The 21,284-nt window shown below is 37.5% G+C and overlaps 1 protein-coding gene across 1 annotated transcript in view; it reads right to left on the minus strand.

Annotated features, from left to right (window-relative positions):
* Positions 1-21,284, minus strand: part of PTPRN2 (protein tyrosine phosphatase receptor type N2) — a 634,871-nt gene that overhangs the window by 227,750 nt on the left and 385,837 nt on the right. Inside the window, 1 exon segment of the mRNA XM_074552744.1 lies at positions 7,741-7,805. Coding sequence (XP_074408845.1) covers positions 7,741-7,805 — 65 coding nt within the window.

Genomic DNA, 21,284 nt, shown 5'->3' on the forward strand with positions numbered 1-21,284 from the left:
GCTCTGGGTCCTGCTCCTGTTCATTTTACCAGCCCTGGGCCCCTGGTGTCAAGGATTCCTATAGGAAAGTTGGATGTCTCAAGAGCTTGAATCTTAGAACCAGACCCTTATTCTCCCATGCTTTCAGACCCAGAGCAAAGGTCCTGATAAAGATGTTTTCATGTTGACCTATGTAGGAACATTTCCAGCCCAGAGTCTGCTAGAGAGAGGGCTGAGAGACTGGGATCAGCCACTTCTGCTCTCCTTAAATAGTTAAATGTGTTTGAGATTGCTTGAAATCATGTGTTCCTGCCAGGATCAAGCTCCTATATGTGGATATGGAAGAATCTCCCTTTTCTACAATTTCTGACCATCTAGGTCCCTCAAAAGTCAGACACTTTAAGAGAATTTAATCTGCAGCCTCCCCAGCTGACCCATTACACCACTCAAGATTTTCTTTTCCTTTGAGTCATAATAACCTGGCTGCTCGTAGAAGGAGGCTGCTGAATTTCATGAATCAGTAAGATATCTAGTACAAACAATCATGTTCTCCTATTTAAAGATTCTCTATTAATATATTGAGTGCAGGCTGCCAAATCACAGTTAAGGTGAATAATAACATGGATTCTTAGACAGAATTACCCTGCAATTTGTTCTATGTAGCCAGTACTAGTGTCTAAATCTCCTCTCTGAAGATTTATAATGGTTTGTAAGGGAAACTCTGCTTTAAAAACAATGGCATGACACAGCCTAAACCCAAGATAAATCCTTAAAACAAACACATGCTCCTTTTCAACCAGTACAATGTTAAAAAAGACAAAAAGGAACAACACTGGTAGATGCATAAGTTCCTGAAGCCACAAGGCAAACTGTATCTTGTTTCATTTTACATGATACTGAATAAAAATTGAATTGCTGTAGTTGCCATGGCAACTGCCACATCACTTGGCACTTCTGCTCCTTTAAATCACACAGTGCTACTGTAAAGGAACTCATGAACCAATGTGACACTTGAATACTTGTGCTTTATATACTGTTTCAGGAGGAAAACATAAATCAATATAGACTGATAGGTGTCTCTGAAAATCAGGTTTGCTGTATTTTTCTTTACATTATAATCTCCTCATTTCCTTGTCGTGTTCTTTAAAAATTTGTAAAGAAGATGGAGGGCGTTGTCACAATCAGAGCACAAGAAAAGAAATTACTACTGACACATGATTTCCAAACTGAAGCTGTGACCTGTCATTCAGATGTCAAAATACCTCCGCTATGCAATATTCAAATCAAATACAGGGGATAAACATTGGAACTTTGCCCCTCCACAACCAGAGACGGTGTGATATGTGACAGAAGACAGTCTCAGGAGCATCCAGGCATCTCTTTAACTCTAAACTTAGCAGCAGCTTAAAAGGAATAACAATATACTTAAAGCTAAGCATATTCTAATTGTTTATAGAATTGGGGCCATGACTTATATTGTCTTAGTATGCTCTGTCTATAACATGCAGTAGCAGAAATTAATTGACAAAATAATGTGGTAAAATGATACACATATTTCTGCTGTATATTTTTTGTTTTTAAACATTTAACACTTTTATTAACACTCTGGATGCAATTTACTTGAAAAGTAGCCCTCTAGTGGGCTATGTACTGTAATGAATAGTTAATAAACAGCATTAACATTATATCTAAATATTAGCTAGAATGCATTTTTTAAAAGCATACAAGGTCTTAAATAAATGAGCCATAGATCTTCATCATTCTCTTTGGAGAAATTTAATGTTCTGTTTAGCTTTATTCCTAAAATTTCTTGAAGTGTTACTTCTAAATGCTACTGTGTGACTAAGTTCTGATTAGCATAACTTTACTATTCATGTGTACTTACAAACTGTAATAGTGAGATATTATTCACTGTTAGTAAAATTTCACATAAGTAGTATATTTCTAGTAGAATTCTATGGAAAATATAATCTACTATTTTTTAAAGGTTACACAGCTTTAGAATCTGTAATTTGTGTATGTGGGACAAGGTAAGTCTTTCTCATTATGCCTTCACCCAGAATATTTCAAGGATTGTACTCCTAAAAGCTTTGTATCTAATATCATTGCTCTTATTTCTATATATAAATTTGCATGCCTTAAGGCAAAGAACCCCTCTGTGACTTGATCCATGCCTTGCCCACAATAATTCATGTGGCTCTAAACATTGCCCCTCCAGGATATGTGTTGTCTGCTGATCAACACAGCCCCAGTGATCAGCAACAGCCAACAACAAGATCTGTCTGTTGGAACTCCAATCTCACATAACAGGAAAAAATAAACTTGTTGATCTCTAAGCCATGGGGTTTGTAAGAAAAAATGCTGAAGGCAGGCATGGAGACAAAGCCCTGGTCTAAGAACAGTTCCCCTGCAGTGCAGAGGTGTCTGCCCTCACATGTCCCTGTGCCTGGCTTCAGCCTAATCAGTTCTGGTAAAAGAAGGGTGGGTTTCAGTGAAAGATGAAAAACTTAGCTGTGTTTTGGGCTAAAACTTGAGTATTTGTACATGCACAGCTGCTGTTCATACACCATGGTCAGTCTCAGACCTACTTCATCCAAGTGATCTTGGGTACAGATCCCTTCCAGTCCTGGGTACCCCTGGGCAGTGCCTGCCCCAGGTCAGGAGCTTGGTTTGCCAAGGTGTTGCTGTTAGAGAGACAGCTGGAGCAGATCCCAGGCTGATTTGGTCTTTATAACTCAAAAGCCAACACTTAGCACTTTACCTAGTACTCAAAGATCAGAAATTCTTATTCTGATCAACAACTGAAAATGATTTGTCAAGTTCTGTACTCCAATTTTTTTAATGGATTTCCAATCCACTATCATTCTAGGTTAAATCTGGATGTATAGGGACAAAATCTGGCAACATTAAGGAAGGTAAGAAGCTACAAATCGGCCTCAGAAGCCTGTACATCTCTGGAAACTCTATCTTATCATGTCCTCTAGCTTCACTAGAATTTTTAAACACAGATTTCTTTATTGTAGTAACATCACTTTATGCAACATCAACATAATTCTACACCTATCAAAATATCTATAAATGAGAATATCCTGAAACATGTCAAAATATCACTGCTCTATTTTAGGATATCTAGAGGTATGGTGAAGCATTCATTTTGCATACATTTTGGGTTATTTCCATTTGCTTTAGAAAACTGTTCTAATTTATATGTCTGCCATATGAGAGCCATGATTCAAATCCTACAAATGAAGTTATGATTCCAATGATTAGTTTCTTCTGTGCATTCTTACTGGGAAATTGAAAGAGGTAATTTAATATAACTTATTCTGAAGTGGGTGCTGTTTTGTCACTTCAAGACAGGAACAGTGCCATTCCCTGGGTTTGTTTCAGGCCTCATTAATTGATTATTCAAATCACAGACTCTTATACCCCAAAACTGGATTACACTTTCTTGAGCCACTGGAGAGCCTGACTTGTTATTCTGAAACTGTGGTTGAAAACAAATTGCAGCCAAAAGCTGAATAAACATTTATTCATGTCACAATAATTCTGGTCACAGCCAACCTGTGCATGGAATTGAACTTAAAAATACTGTGTTCCTGTAATAACTCAATGGTGCTTATGTGAAGAGATAGAAGTAGTTCCTAAAGTTCATCCTAGGTTCCTAAATGATGCTGAAGGGATACCTGACACGGTGACTCCTGTGCAGGGCTGTGGCTGGTGGTGTCTGCTGAGCTCCTTGAGCTGGAGAGAAACTCCTGGGAACAAATCCAGTTGCAATAATCTTGGTGTGGGACTGGGGCTTGTGCAGATTCCTGAACTCAGGAGGAGTCAGGTGGAGCTGTGCAGCTGCTAAGGAGGCTTTCCCTTCATGTGAGACAAAGAGATCCCCAAGATCTTGCAGGAGTGCTCAGCCTTCAAAGCAGCAAGTTCAACTCAAGTAGTGGTTCACATCAAGTTGGGGCAGAGGAGAAAAGTTATGGGTCCTGCTTAAATGCTGTTTAGCTCTCCAGTTTTTACCAGTATTGTGTCTTTCATGGTATTATGCAAATAGACATCTAAATAACACAGCACATGCAGTCATACCCTCAAAGACACAGCAGAACAGCTGAAGATGACCTCAGGACTTCAGAGATTTATTTCATGTGTAGGAGATCAAAAGAAAATACCTCAAAGCTTCATTGTATCTGAATAAACAAGAAGGTGTGAAATGCTCATGAAGGATTTGTCTGGCACAAACATGCATGACAATGAGTCCAACAAATCTCACATGGATACTGTAGAGGAGTTTTACTGGTTTTTTAGTTTTAGTTTTTTTCCAGCTCCCGTTATAGGTGCTGGAAAGCTGCAAATAAAAAAACACATCTTGGCAAATATAATTCCAGAGATAGTACTACAGCAATGCACAGATCCTCAAGATTACAAGCTCAGCACTCGTTTTCTCTACAGCAGAGTTATTCTGGTTTTCTGGAATAATTGCCTCCTTGCAAACAAGATAAAATGAGATAAAATAATTCTCATTTTAAGAGTGTTGCACATCATATCAAACTCTAATCTAACTCTCTGGATCCCCGTACTGTTGAATATTCTGTTACAAATGTTCAATGCTGAGGTGGATGTATGGTGGAAATACTGGTGAAATCTGTTCTGTAATGGCCTGAAAGAAACTCTGCTTGCCCAGAGTCCAGACAGTGTTTTGCATTTTATAATTCACATTTGCCCTGAAATGTACAAAACTTTTAAGTCAACATCCTGAAACATGAGCAGCTGCTGAAGTGGCAGCTTAGGAACTCATTTTACTGCAGCTAAAGCAGAGCCTACCCTACGCTGACACAACACAGCTAACTCAGGCCTAGCTGGGAGAATCACAAGCTGTGGAAATCTTTCACATGACAAAAAGATGATGAACTGGATTGCAGCTGTGGTAGACTCCAGACCCATGTTGTTAATGACTATATAGCACATGTTTATGCAGCGACATAAAAGCAATTCATCAGCTCTCCCTGGACTTGACTGAATGGCTCAGTAAGCTTGGTGTGAATTTCATAGTCTGTTGTTGCTTTTGAAATGTTTTTTCTTGAGATAGGGGAAAGTGGTAGATTGAGGAGCTCTGAGAAGCATTCCTCATCTGCTCACAGGAAGACACAGTTTCCTTCCAGCACAGCCAAGACCTGGGAAGTCACCAGTGTCCACACATTCCTTACTGAGACACAAATCCTGTTATCACAGATCGACACCTAAAACAGATTCCACCATCCAGAGCCACACAAGAATTACTGCTGAGCTTCGGAGAGCTCCTGCATTTGTTTGGACAGTGGCTCCCTTTGCCCCACAGTGCTCCATTTGCCCCAGCCATCTGGGCTATATTCTCTTGAGGTATTTCAGATATGAAAATTGCCTTGCAAAATCAATCCTTTTTATTTTACAGGCCTGCATATGAAGATTATATGTCCATTAAGTTTGTCATGCATCTCACCTGGTGTCCAAACAAAAAGGCCATTTCTCATTCTCTACTAAAGTTTTCATAAGTACTTTTGATTAGAGCATCTTGACTTTGATTTACTGTCACCATTACATATAATTCCATTCCTAATTCCAGTATGAAGTAAAAAGAAACCTTATTCAACATGAAGCACTTCCATTATCTTTAAATACATACTTTCTATTATTTCAATAATAATTATTCACCAGGGTGAATAAAACACAAACTGCAAAACTGGATTACCATAGTTGAATTTGACCTGAAATAGCCTGAATCTGATACTGTATCAACAGAAAAAATGCTTGGTCACAGCACTCCTCTATTTTTCATTTATGTGAGACCACAGAAATGTATTAATTATGTACACAATCATATCTGATAAGACTTAGAAAGGGGAATGTATACAGCTGGGAGAATTCACACCCAACAAAATACATAAGCAGCTGAATAAATGTTCTTCCATCATGTTACTTGGTCCAAACCACTTGGTTCTTTCTCTGCTGATCATCCTCTTTCAGATATAACTTGGATTATATTTAGGCCAAAATGTCTGCTTCACTTGGGTTAATCAATTTTCACTTTTTGCCTCCTACTAATACATATTTGGTGGAGTGTAAAGCACAAAATTCTGTCAAAATCTTCATTAATCCAAGTTGTATCAGTGGTTTTTTATAAAAAAGTTATGACAGCCTAAATATATGGAAGGTGAGTTCTACAGTGACTTTTTCTAAACCAAACACAAGAATCAGGCTGGTGAGGTCTCTGGCCTAAGAACTCTTCAATTTTTCATGCTCTAGGAAATCCTTAAAGCTACAGCTCCAGCACATCCCTTATCTAACCATGGTTACAGCAAGGCTATTGCTACAATGGGCATTAATCATTTAGCAGGTGAAAACTTCCTGCATTCCAACTATCCAAATAGGGAATTTTACCTCCATTGACCACATATAATACAAAAACTGATTTAACAGTAAGCATCTGAAGTGGGCTTTCTTTCTCCAACTGATTTTGCAGCAAACTGGAATCCATTCAATGACTGGAATTGGACAAAATACATGGAGGTATTTTATTAGCATGGATGAGTCCCATTGGGTAAAATTATACTGAGTGGCTTCCACTGCCTGTACCCCAATCCTGGTTCTCCTGCTATTAAACAGAAACCAGAGGCTGCAGACAGCACAGCCACAAACTTCAGCCTGGCCTGAAGCCAGGACACAGCCTGAGGTGCACAGCCATGCCCCAGGATGTTCTTCACAGTTCCTAAGGTTATGCACCCATAAGAAACATTCCTAGATAAATCAGTTAAGGAGAGATGATGGCTTTCATCTTCTGATGATTTCACCTGTCTTTGTTTCCAGTTCCAATTCTTTCAGCTTTGGCCCTCAGCATCATAGCAGGTCTCAGTGTTATTACCCCTTCAAGACCAAGTCTTTCAGTAACGTGAATGAACTTGCACTGTGAACCTCACAAATCTCATCAAGTTCTTAGGCATGAACTGATAAAAATCAGAAATACAACCCTCAAAAATTGGTAAAGAAAGAAAACAACATATTCCTTGAGTATATTAGAAGTTAGTAATTCATTATTTTTAATACTGAGAATAATGCAATCATGAGAAAAAGACATTTGCCTAGCCCTGTGAGCATTCACCACTAGCAAAATTACTTAAATGAAAAAAAAAGGAGATAACTGTGTACACAAAATTAGCACGAGAATTAGCAATCAACTGTAGTTCATACAAGGTTCTTAGCAGATAGCATCATGTTTATTAATAAATGATGAACTGCTTAGTGGAGTTTTTGCTTAGTGATATCACTATAATAACAGACACATGTTTTATTTATGTTTCAAGTTATATCCAAAATAAGCGAGACATTCAGATGTCAGATTCTCTCTAATATCTAAAGATTCTTTATCCCAAATTTAAACTTCCACTGTTCTAGATGAGATAGCACTCCATCAAAACCAAGGGGAATAATATGACGACTTCAGTCACTGTGCTCATCTTTAGGGATTTTTATCCTGTGATACAACAAAGCAAAAACTGCATTTCTTAAAGCTGGCTGCACTTTTCTCATAAGGATGGTATTTTTTTTCTCTGTGGGATACAGTGCTATTTGTGCAGCAGATTGTATTTTGACAGATGCAACTGTATCATAAAAAGGCCCTTAGCACCATGAGACTGGTAGCTCACAAACATTCATGAGCTCCAAAATTTCTTTAAAAATCCCAATAACGAAAATATTTTTGAGAATGTAAAATGCCTGAAAGCCACTTACCTCCCCCACACCAGTCTGCAGAATTTTCAGTCCAGTTGTTTTTTCAAGCCTCTCTTTGTTTATGGCTGTAAGGAAAAATGAAGATCGAGAGTGTTAAAGGACAGCTGGAATATGTATGATTTCACAGCATTTCCCACCAACCTTCTTTCCTTCATCAATATATTCACGACAGTTCATACCTATTCTATCTATGGAATATCTTTCCCTGAGAGATGCTCTGCTATTCAGTTTTGTTGAATGCATATTTATGCTATTAATTGCTCATTATTATGTGAAAAAGAAAGCCAAGCTAATTCTATTTTCCACAATATTACACACATTTAACACAGATACAGAATTTGTTTGGCAAGTTCTTTTCTGAGGATATTTCCCACTTGCTTGCATTGAAGAGCAGAGCAGTAATTTACCATGAGAACAGCACTGTCATTGTGTAGGACTTTTCACAACAGATACAGACTCTTATCTCACAGGTAAAATAAAGAGCTTATTTCACACCACCAGGATGGAATGCACATTTTTTTTTAAATTTCATTTTTTCTCTTTATCAGCATCTATATCACTAAAAGCATTAAAAACTACAATAAAGCAACCCATAATAAAGCAGTTAAATAAAAGTGATAATCACTAAGACTACAATCATACTTGGAACCCAAACATGCTCAGGGCATGGGCCTGAGCACTGTTGTACAATTGCCCATTCCCTTAATCCCATGGTCTGATATGTTTTGGCCTGTGACTGTCAGCAGCCTCAAAAAACAGTGTTCGACCACATTTCTGGGAACAGGATGAGATTATTCCTAGCTGGGTGTATGGGTATTGCCATTTCATTTTGGATGGGGAGATATTAACCTTCTAGTTGCAAACTTTGTCAGTTGGACTTGTGGCCAAAACCCAGCCACCTGGCTTGATTTATTTATGCGTATCAGTGAAGCCTTGCAGCCTTGTTAACCTCTCCTTCCTTTAGCTGCCTGTAATCCAAGTGAGTCCTCTGGGTTCTCTCTGCTGTCTTTGGAAAGGGATGCACATTTAATGTGGTGAGTCACCCCACACATCTTACACATATCTGCAGGCACCTACCGCTTCTTTGATTACGAACAAAATTTGATAGATGCAGCTTCTCAATTTGGGTTGCCTGAAGCAAACCTTCCAATCAGAAAGGTCAAGAAGTGCTAGGAACATACTGCACACTGTAAATTTACATGAAGATACTTAAGGGAATGAACTTTTTTTTTAAATTTGTGAAAAATTCCCTTTAATTGTTGCCATTTGAAACATTTAAAACAGCTCAGATTTCAGCAGACTTGAAGATTATTCTGAACTGATACGTTATTGAGTTTGTCCAAAGCGCAACACAAATGACTGACATTTATTCCAGAGGTAAGTCTGATCATTAGGCTCCATCTCACCACTTATGGCAAGATTTTTTAAGGAGTTTTTACATGCAAAGACTCAAGAAGTTACACCTCTAGCAATTCCAACACAGAAAAACTTTTCTGACTGCCTTCTGCAAGGGGTGAATATTGCCCTCAATGCAAACAAAGAAGAAATCTCTGCACACACTTTAGACCCAGACCCTTTTATTTTTGCATCTTTTTAATATGCTGATTAAGCAGAGAGGAAATTGGAGTCCAAAGCTAAGAAAGCTTAAATGCACGTTTTGCTGAATGACAACCTAAAACCTGCATGCAATACTCACATACTTAACACCTGTGCCATGCTTTATACGTTCACAAACATATTTATTCCACAGAGAGCCAAAGGGACCATGGGAAGGCAAGTTGACAGAAACACGAAATATGACACCATGTTTTGCAGTGTCGTATATCTTGTGCAGTATGAATTTCCAAAAAAATAAGTAAATCTTTGAAAAGATATGCCATGCTACCACACGGACCATCCTTGCACCCAAAAAACACATTAAAGGCATTTTTCTACCAAGTGCAAAAATTGAAGATTTATAAAATGAGAAAGTTCCACAGCCTCCTTCAAAGAGACTGAATGGTCCAACAAAGGATTCTTTGGCAGCTTAGGATAAAGAAAACTGCACAGCAGAATGGCTGCAAAATAAATGGTTATAAGTAAACAACAAAGCTTAAATCCCACTGTGTAATTTCTTACCACATGAACAGTTAATAGAAAATATTGGGTCTGCTGAATCACTGAATTTTATAATTACTATTACAGATTTGACCTCCTTTTCATAGGTTTCCTGCAGACATTAATTATTGAAGCTTTGATATTAAAAAACAACAACACAAAAGGTTTATTTAATAGCCCTGCTTTCCCCCTTGACATTGGCTGAAACACAAAGGACAGGTCTGACAGCCATGCTAACACAAGCCCTGCCAAAATTAGGAGGCATGGAAGGCACGAGGTGTTATTGATTAAATCATAACCGGAAAATGGTCAAGCCCAGGCTCTGTCAGACTGTGGAGAGAGACACGGCTCACAGTGTCAGGCGTGTACAGCTGAGAATTTTAGCTAACCTTGAACTCCACAAGTTGCCCAGGAAGGTCAAGAAATTCTGTCAAAAATGGTGCTGAAGCTGAAGCAGTAACCACATATCAAGCAGCTGCTTCAAGCTGTGGAATGGTGAATACAAGCACTTAACCTTTTCTACACAGGACTATAATGGAGAACTTAAAACAAGAAGACATAGTCAATAGAGATAGCTGGAAGAAGTGGTGGGAAAATGTATTCAGATATTAAGAACATGCTACTAATTCTCTGAAAATTGGCCCAAATGTTTGAAAATATCTTAATGTACTAACTGCTAACTTTTACTCTAATACCAGTATATAGCAGCTGATGTTTCAGTAGCAAATTTTATGAAAGTAGAAATCACAGTTCTGGGTAACACAGTATATTGAACATTTCATCAAAGTTATTTTTTTTTCTGGTCACAGTTTAAAGTCCTATAATACTAATGGAGAATTGACAAACTCATCAGCAAAGAGGCACAAAAAAAAAAAGCTATTCAAAATAGAAAAAAAAAAAAGAAAAGAAAAAGAAAAATACCCCAAGCAAATCCCTCTCAAACCAGTTAGCAACACAAAAATCCATTTTTTAATCTTCCACTGAAACAAAAACGGCTTCCAAACACACAAAAACGGAGGCCTTTAAATTAAATTCACTAGATGAAGGATATGCAAATTACCTGAAGAAGCGGAGCCCTATAATGTTCTCAAAATTCTGCAATAGCCTATTTAATTAGTATTTTAATTTATCAGAATAATTCTTTGCACTTGACAATTTATGCAGTATTCCATATAATTAAGCACGTAGCTACAGTGGAATAATTTTGCCTACTCTCTGTATACCAGTTATTTTAACCTGAAAGAATCTGTGGAAGTCTCTTCTGTGATCTAAATTACAATGGGGACAACTTAATGGCTTTGCTCTATTAGAGAGCATGATGAGGGTGTTACTGAGTGTTTAAGGGTAGGGATTGTCACTGCTCAGTCTCCACCAACCTGAGGGAGGTCTGATGTGTTTTCTGAGGGCAAACGTTTATTTCTTTAGCAAAGTTATCTGTCAGTGGCACAGGCAGGAATTGGAGTGCGTAGGTTTGGCAGGTTTAACCTCAGAGCCCATCAGTTATTAGAAGGAGCAAGTTATGGAGGGCTCTGAGCAGAGCTGCAGCCTCATTACTGCACTTCTGGTAGGAGGTTTTTTATCAAGCAGGCTGCCAAGCACAGCTGCACCCTACAGCTGACTCATGGGAGCACAAACTGGCACAAGTGGGAGAAAGGGAACCAGGTTCAGCAGAGTTTCAGCAGGAAGCCTCCCCAGTTTGGCTCCCCAAAGAAGAAACCACCCATAAATATGAAAAATGTTTCTGGGAAGATGGCATCACTCACAAGGAAAACTTGATTGTTGGTGTGTATCTGACTTTGAGTGTGTGTTGTATTTAATTGAATGTAGGGAAAAAAGGACTTATGGGCATATGATTCCCTTGTCTGCTATTATCTGCCCATTTTAGGATGGGCCAATTCCTGCTCTAGACTCACTAACTATATTGATTGGACCTCCAGTCAATAAATTGAGGGCAACTAATTCAGATTTACTTTAGGCTGTCAGATGAATTCTACAATCACTGTTTTCTTCCCATGAGCTTGTTGCAAAGTTCTGTTCAAAGAGCCAGCCACATTTAGAAGAATTTCATTTATTTTCCTCTCTGAGGAAAAGAGGAAGAGATTTCCAGAGAGATGGTGCTTATTACAGTTTTTAGCTTTTTAACAAGTATCTCTAAGACAAGCAAATGTTACATTTATTTACATGAAGTTGGACTTTTCTTTATCCTCCCCCCTACAAGGAACCCTTGAATATTTGGAAAGCTTCTTCATAGCATGGTTCAGAGAGAGTGGCTTTGTCTTTGGCAGGGCCACACACTGCGCCATGCATGTACACAGCAAGTCAAAAGCACAACATGGAATATTCAAAATGCATCAGCTCAGAACAAGAATGACCAAATCAAGTGGCCAGATAAAGTGAGAAGAAAGGTTCCTGTACTAAATTTTACAATGTCATTAGTGAGGAACAAGTACACAAGCTGCAGGCAGAAGGTATTTTGTCCTCCAATCTTTACAGGGTGATGGCACGAGATAGCTGCTTTATGTGTAATTTCTATTTAACTGGCAGCCAGGCCTGGAATGGAAATGGTTGCAGAAAAGTCAAAGCCACGTCTCTGTGCTAGCAACAGCCTGCTAAATACTATGTCATATTCAATTTTCAAGTCATTTTTCAAGTGATTTTAATTAGATATTGTTTCAATCTCATGTGCATTAATTTAATTTCTGATATCAACATTTCAGCTTTCAATCTGTTCAGATGCAGTACCTTGCTGCCTGGAGTAATTTAAAATATTGTTTGCATCTCCAGCAATTTTGAGAGCACACATCCTTTACAACCTGCTGTAGCCAATAAAACCAGCAGATGGAAATTCAGACCATGCTCACCACTCCCTGAGCACCTTTGCATTCTCACAGATTTTGGTATGAGGCAGCTAAATCTCCATGCTCACAATCAAGGAATTTTCTATCTCTGTTTGTATTTAATTCTGTACAAAAAATACACACAGAATCCCTTTCTCAGGGAAATAGCAACACTGCATGTTTTTCTAAGATGGAAATGGGGCCACACTTGAATATCTGTCAAGAGCTGTATATTTTTAAAACTTATTCACAGAAACAAGGTCACTTTCCCCACTCTAAGCCATCTACCTCCTACATCCATGGCCATGTAATGTTCAAGGATAGAGTAGCAATGATTTTAGACAGCAGGACCTCAGGTACCTATGTCTTTGCATAGATTAGGGATGCATTTTAAACACATTCTTTCTTCATGACTGCTTGTATTGACTTATTTCCACTTCTTCAATAAATAACTGCTCAATTGTATGTCTTCCTTTAACTTTCCTTTAAAATGAGCACACTGCTATTCTAAAATCTGATGTTTAAATTGCAATAAAGGAGTTTGGGATGTATGAAATGACAATCTTTTATTTTTCTGGAGTTTTTTCTGCTTCATGATGGGATCCATCTCTACAAACTTTGCTGTCTCAACTAGGAAGTCAGTCAAATTCCCTGCCTTGTCAAGAGAAGTAAATAGATATCACCTGAGATTTACTTATCCCATCCTGAGATCAGTACAGTTTATTATTTTTTTACATATATATATATATACACATATGCCTGGAAATGCCTGCTGCATGAACCAATCCTATTTTTTTTTTTGTTTGTTTCCACAGGCATTTCCGTGTAAGAAATACATGTACACAACCTCCAAAATACTTCAGCAGTAAAACATTTCAACAGACAATGCCATGGCTACAGAGATTTTTAAGGTGTGGTGTAAGGATGATTCTGTTTCTGAAGTATGAAAAAACCCAGTTTAATTGAATTAGAACTGTGGAAATGAAAAACCTTTATCTAACCTAAATACTTATTTTGGCAGAACTTCAGGAACCCATTATCAAAAATATTCTGTTTAATATCAGCAGATTGGTGTCCATCAAAAGAAGAGTTTTGAGTAATAACAAAAATAACCATCCTCTGGATATGTATTTTTTTGTTATGTGTTGTATATATGCATATATGTGTGGACATATGTATGTATATATATATTGTTATATGTTGTATATGCTTTAGAAACACAAAATATAATTCAATGACTGCTTAACAGTAACGATTTTTAACACTACTGGCCATTTTAACTGTGACAATCCAATGCTGCACATTACTTGACAGAGTGCAATGCATGTATGTATAACAACTCGCTTGCATACTTAAAACACTTATCCATTATTTATAGCAAAAGTTGTACCAGTTCAGCCAGTGTTAGCAGAAAATGAAAAAAAGAAGTGTCATTCCACTTTTCACATCAAAATTTGTTCACATAAATATTCCTTGACAAGTATCAGCTCTGAACAGAAAATTCAGATGAAACAATCTGCAGGGTGTTGAGCTGAAACTGGAGCTGGTTCAGGTAGATCAAGGTATGACTACTGTGCAGTGCTTCTCTGCAGAGTTATTTCTGGGTGATTGCTAATGATAAATTATTAATAAATTATTAATTGTCATTTCAAAGTCTCCCTTAGCTTAATGTCAAAGTTCACCATCATATGTCCAAACTTAACATTTAAAAACCAGAAAGCAAGATCTGTGGTCCCAGGGGAAGGACAGGCAAAAAAACCACCTGGGCCTTTCTTGGCCTTCCCCATGCAGAGCACTCTTGGCCTCCAAGACAAGCTTAAGGCTACAGATTTTTTCCTTTTAAATAGAAAAGTTTTTGGAATAACAATATAAAGGAACATGTTTTCTGCCTTGTTTTATTTATAGTCAAGAATTCAACAGATTAATTTTCTTGGGCTGTAAATACTACACAAAAAAATCAAGCAGAGAATAGCAGTAACTCAGCTTTTCAAGAGTAGCTAATATTCTGGTTTCGTATCTGCTTTTTCCTTCTATTTGAATAGCCTCTCTTTCCATATAACTCATTTTGATCTCTCAGGATATCCATTGCAGCTCCTCTTTGCGATTACTTATTTTTAAATAAGCAGAAAGAACCACTGAAGTCATCCAGATGTTGATCCTTATGGTTGCACCTTTGTGGAAATTCAGGAAACCCTGTTATCTGAAACTTAACTGGCCTTCTGTGATTTCTTTAGAATAGATGATGTGTTACTGGGGCAAAGGAAAGGACCAAACCATCTCTCCAGAAGTCTACAAGATACTTTTCCCAGAGTTTCCATTATTTCTTAACACAAAAGAAACAGGCAGACTCAGGAAAAGAAATCCAAGAATAGTTGCTGCATTTTTAAAGAAGCAATCCACACCTCCCCTAGGGTGTACCTGGAAAGTGCACTGACCCCCTTTCATATACATAATATTTAAAATACTCATATTAGCATCTAACTATTAATCTTCATGTGCATTATGCTCTACCTTTTTATCATTCTTCAGCCTGCATCATTTTGAGTCTTATCCTGAAACAGTAAGAAATGTATGAATTATTCTTACACTTATTTAAAAGTTGTCAAAACCTTTGGATGGACACTGCAGTGCATTTGCGCTGGTTTATGAAAAATTTAACGGACACTACCACTAATTCTCAGCATGCCAAATGTTGTTTTTAATAAATACACATTCAAGAACTGTCATTTTTTTTCCCAGTCATTTCCTCAGTTAATAAACAGCACCCTGTAGGTTCATTTCTTTAATGATCCAAAACACAACTTCAAGACACGTTATTTGTTATTCATCTGCGACTACACTTAATGTCATCCTCGTGGCACAAATGTAACAAGACTGAGTCATAAAAACATTAGCAATATTTCAACTGACTGGCTCACTAAATCATGAATAGCACAGCTAATGCACAAGGTCATTCACTAACAAAATCTATTTGCTGTGCCTCAGAATAAAATGAAAATATTTATTACCAAGGATGCCACTAGTAACAAGAGTCACAATAAAGCTTTCAGATGAGAGTGAATAGGGACAATGTTAACTTGCCCATTGTTTCTCAGAACAGTTTTTCATAATTCTGCTTTCATGAAAATTCTGGAGGTTACTTCACTACATTTAAAAGGAATTCTTGAAAATCAGCAAGAATGGAAAAATCCTTATATTTCAGAAATATAAGCCAAATATTTTTTGAAGAATATAAATTTAATCATGCCATAAAAATCCATTATTTTTATCCTTGGGTGGGTGAAGTGCAAAATAAGGAAGATAAATGCTTGCCTACAGAGATAACTGTGTCCTAAATGCATTTACAGGATTTGAATGTGCCTGTGTCTGCAGGTATGCACATTTGAGAAGAATGAGAAGGATATAACAGGAAGGATCTGAGTCTGTGAAGGATGGCTGCTTTGCAGTACTCAAAATATTATGATTATTACAACCTTCCCTACAATGCTTTTCATGGCCAGAATCACTGTGCCAAAGGCACTGAGCAAACATGCTATTAAAAGGTGGTTCCTGTGCAAAAGAGCTTATATCCACCAAACAAGTGGAGACAGTAATTGGTGGCAGAGGGGTAGAGATAACAAGGAATGGATATTGGGCAAGAGAACAGCAGAATGCCAAGGCTGCCTCCATCCACACAACATTCTTTCTCTTTTTTTTTTGGCATGGGAAGTGATGTGTTCAGCTAAGCCTTATAAATCCTTTAAAAGCTGCAGCACTTTCACCATTTCACTGTTAGGGGCAGAAGAGACTTATTGGCAGGGTTTAAAATAAGGAGAAATGGCAGGAAAGGAGACTGATCAGCTCTCCCAGAAGTGTGGAAGCAAAGGCAAAGCTTTCCCATTCTGTAAATGGTATGAAGGAGAGGTGCCTCCTTTGTGGTAGGTTTAACCCAGTGCTCACTGGAGTGAGTTTCTGCTGGCATCATCCCTCTCCTTTCCTCCTTTATGGAAACATTTACTAGGACTTTCCTTCAATGTGTAGAAAAGGCTACCTGGGCTGTGCCACTCCCCCACAGTGCCAGTTCCATCTGAGCATGTTAAAAATCCAATTATAAACCTCTCATTGGGAAAAATGCTGTTCTGTGTCCCAGACCCGTGTGCTTTGTGTGAGAATCCTACATCCCAAAAGCAAAGCGTTTTTTCATGCTACATTTTAAAAAAAGAAATCATAAGCAACTGCAGAAATATTCAAGTTAAAGAAGACAGGTGAATTGACAGTGAGAGGCTGTGGACTAATGCTGTGAATCAGGAGTCTGCCCTGCTGATGAAACTGTCCATCAAAATACCAGCTACACCCTCTTATGAGTAGCCCCTTATCCTTTGTATTTTCCAAATGTGCATCATTAGTAAAAACTCCATTATTTAAACTAGTTGAGCCTACTTGGTCAATTTTGACTGACATGGTTTAGAGAGTGACCACAGGAGCTGTTCCACCAGCCAACACACGACAGCAGTAACCTCTCTCAAGGGTATGATAACCCCTTTCATTGGCACTGACTCATTCAGGAGACATTGGCCCACAGCCTTTATAAGGCTGTCAGACTTGTATGGATTAAGCAATTTAACGCATAGGAATCATTACTGCATACAATTTTCGAGAAATGTAAATGAAATGCCTATCTGCTTTATGCATACATGGGCACAGGTCACTATTAGAGTGCCAGCAATTTCAAGCCATTTCTGCATGCTATTTTCAGGAAAAAAATCAGCACAATAGCATTCTTATGAGGTGAAAATCTATAGGAGAGTTAAAATCTCAGTGAAACATTTTCTGACTTCTGTGACTGCTGTGTTTGTCAGGCAGACACTGTCCCACCAAGACAGGCAGTAAAGTATCCCTAAAACTGTGAAAAAAGCCCTCCTTTCTCCTCCCTGACACTATGGCCATAGCACAGATTTGTTTCTAGGGTTTCCCCTTCGTGGAAATATATGGAAACTAGCCTTAAAAGAAATATTTGCCACTGAAAAAGAAAGGTGGCTATCGCAAGAGCAGTATAGATAATGACTTCCTCAGGAAATAATTTTACAAGAAAGTGGTTTGCGTATTTCCTGACCCTCTTGCTTTTGTAGACTGCTGGATCCAGGTCTGATTTCTAAAGGAGAGCACGCAGTTTTGAAGGTATTTTAAAATGCCTTTACATATCTATATCCCTATAGATCTATATTACACACCAGAGCCCGATACTTTATAAATACCCACAATAATCTACACACACACAAAACATGTATGCCTCAATATAAGATGCATGCATATAGCTTATTCCACATCTACTCTTCAAAAAGGAATGCAGAACTGTAGTATAAACATAAATTAAGCATGAGGTATACATCTCCACCCATCAAGATTAATGTATATTATCCCTTGACCCCTTCTTAATGTTCCATTTTACCACATTTCTAAAATATTTATATCATACAGGGTGTTAAATTATAGCAATTAAGACCATAGTATGGTTTTATTAATATTTCATCAAGAATGTTTCATAATTTGAATTTCCTTGGTGCCCTTCTGTTGCTTTGCTGAACACTGGGAATGAAGGGCATTTCTGTCTTTTTCTTCTTCATCTTTGCAGAACTTTACCAGAATTTTGTGGTTTTTTAGCCAGATGCAGAGCTTTGCAGCTACTGCCTTTTTACCTGGTGACTGATTAATGGAACAGTTTCAGGTTTGTTATGGCCAGTTCTGTGTCTCCAACAAAATAAAGACATCAGCAAACCAGAGATGGTCCAGAGAAGGGCCAATAAAGGGACTGAAACATGAATTCAAGCAGAGGCTCAGCCTGGGGTTTGTCTAGCAAAGACTTCACAGAGATCTAAATGGTAATTTAACTGCTGCTGGCTGCTGCTTGGGCAGGATTATAAAAAGGAGCCAAAATTTTGCAGAGACTCACACCAAAAGGACTTGAGGCAAATTGCTACAAAGGAAATTCTGATTGGACAGTAGGAAAAAATTATTTTCTTAGTAAATGATGACTAAGCACTGGGACAGGCTGCCACAAGAAGCTGTAGAATTCATTGATATTTTCACAACTCATCACAAATCAAGTGGAGCAGGGACCCAAGAACAAAAATTTCAAATTTGGCACTGCTTTAGCATTGTTCTGGACCCAATGAACTCCAGAGGTCCCTTCTGATTTCAAATTTTCTGTGATTATAAATATATACATATAAAAAACCATTTAAGACAATGATCTTCACAAGAAACTAATATTTCATTCCAACATTTCTGAAGTGCTGACTAACCATTCCTTGAAAAAGGTACTACATGTTTTTATGAGGAAAGGCTGCTGTTCTCAGAAGTACCATCATGTGTCAGATCCAGCAGTTTTATTTCTGGATCAGTTTGTTCTTATGCAGCCAAGCACTTTAGGACACGTTCAGCAGATGAATCACAACCCAAAAGCACTGGAGAGAAGAAGTGAAAAATTTGGGAAATTCAAAACCAACTAACATTTGGGGCATACAAATCTTCATGGACATCACAGCAGAGCTGAACAAGGCTATGACAGCAAAACTGGAGATGCTGCAAGGACTAAAAACTGGAACATTACGTGAATAGTGAAAAAAATAAAAGGAAAGTTTTTTTGAGAAAATAAAGGGCTCTTCTTGAAGCACGGTGATGTCACTGCATAAATGGCAGGTGGTTAAAGGACACTGAGCTTTATCTCAGCCAAAGCATGAGACAGACACCAAGGGAGTGGAGAAAGAGAGAGGGAGCCATGGAAACACAGAGGGATGGGGGTAAGGAAAAAACTACTCAGGACTTAGGTTTGGACACTCCCTACACTTTCCAATCTGTAATTCAATGGCAGTTTCCAAATGTAGTTGTAGATACCTGAAAATCAGGCATGTAGTTAAAGTTGCTTTGCTACTTCTCTTATAGCTGATAGAGAGAGGCATTTCCAGAGAGTGCTTCATCCTCTCTAATTCACATACAAATACAACATCACCATCCATTTTACATGCAGCCATGATACCCCAAAAGCAGCTGGGGGTTGATGCAAAGACTCCAGGAACTGATTTTCATGATACAGAAGCAGGTAGGTGATCTTTCAAGGAAAGTGGATATCAAATTAATGGGTAGAAAAACAACATGGAAAAAAGGGGAAATCTCTCCTAACCACAGGCTGAGTCACCCAGACTACAACAAAAACCTCTAACATTTTAGAGTGGTGATTTCCTATGATTCTGAGAGTGCAATTTCAAATGTAAAAGTAATTTTGGATTTTCTCCTAGAAAACCCCCAAACTAGTATTTTTTCTCCATTTATATATTTTTTAAATATTATACGTCTAAAACATAACACAGTAGTGAGTAAAACTAACAGAGAATGATAAAATCAACCTAGAAAAATTCAAAGTGAGAGAATAAAAAACTTAAATTGACAGTTGCAAAATATTTAATTAATTTTAAAATATTGCGTATGGTTTTTACTAAGTACAGACTACAGCATCTTATTTTTGTTTTCTGAATAATTAAAATGCTTTTTTGTACTGCAACTATGCTACAAAATACTTTAATAGATGAATTGTTTCACTCAGTACTTGCAACCTGTTTCAAAACTAATTGAATGTTAAAGTTTTTTGTATTTCCACTGGGGGTCAAAAAAAAAAGAAAAAAGCAGAATTATCTGTACTACAAGAATCAATTTTGATTGATAAGACATACAAAAAACTTCCTACCCCATAAAATTTGTTGAACAAAGTTGACAAATCATCAGGAGGAACAAGTACCTCCAGGGTTATGCTGAAAGGATTTGGTTGTTGTGGGAATTCATATAAATGGGGGCCCCAGCAAAGGAGTAATCTCTATATTACATTGTCACATTGCAAGAAGGCTTGATGCTCCTTCAGGTAACTGGGTGCCAAATATAAAAAATGAGCAATTTCAAGCAATTAGTTGCACCAAAGGTTGGATGAGAAACTGGATGTCCTGCTGCCTTACTAGTGGGGATAGAAAGGAGGGTTCTTTATCAGGTGTAGGATGGGTGAGGAGATGAAGGCAAGATAATTTACAGGATGGCCCTTCTCTTTTTGATGGCTTACTTAATTAGATGTTCTGTAATTTTGTATCTGGATAATTCCTTGGGTCAAGTTAGAAATGCATATCCTACAAAAATTCACCTTAAATGGATAAAAACACCAAGGTCCTGTAAAAACAGATAAATATAGGATGGAATTATATGCAAGGTGTATGTGTTTTGTGTGTATGATGTATGCTGCTGCAGTAGGACTTACAGGACTTACATCTATTTGAATATTCATTAGATCTTCAATATTGTGAAACAAAATGCAATAAAGGCAGAAAGTGAAACACAGATAACAGGGAGAAGATGCATCTCTTTCATTTCCCTAATTTCACAGTGTATAATGATCTACCCATCTATTTTCTTATTTAAAAATACCAACAAGATGTTTGGTATTATAAATTACATTAAATAATAGACATTAATAATGCATTATACTCTTGAATCAATTACAATCTTTAAATTAAATCCAAATATATTAATACTTAAATAATAATTAATATAAAATTAACTTTTAAATATAGCACTGTATTACTTGGTGGGAAT

Source organism: Zonotrichia albicollis, chromosome 1 (genome assembly GCF_047830755.1).
Source record: "Zonotrichia albicollis isolate bZonAlb1 chromosome 1, bZonAlb1.hap1, whole genome shotgun sequence".
Classification (NCBI taxonomy): Eukaryota; Metazoa; Chordata; class Aves; order Passeriformes; family Passerellidae; genus Zonotrichia; species Zonotrichia albicollis.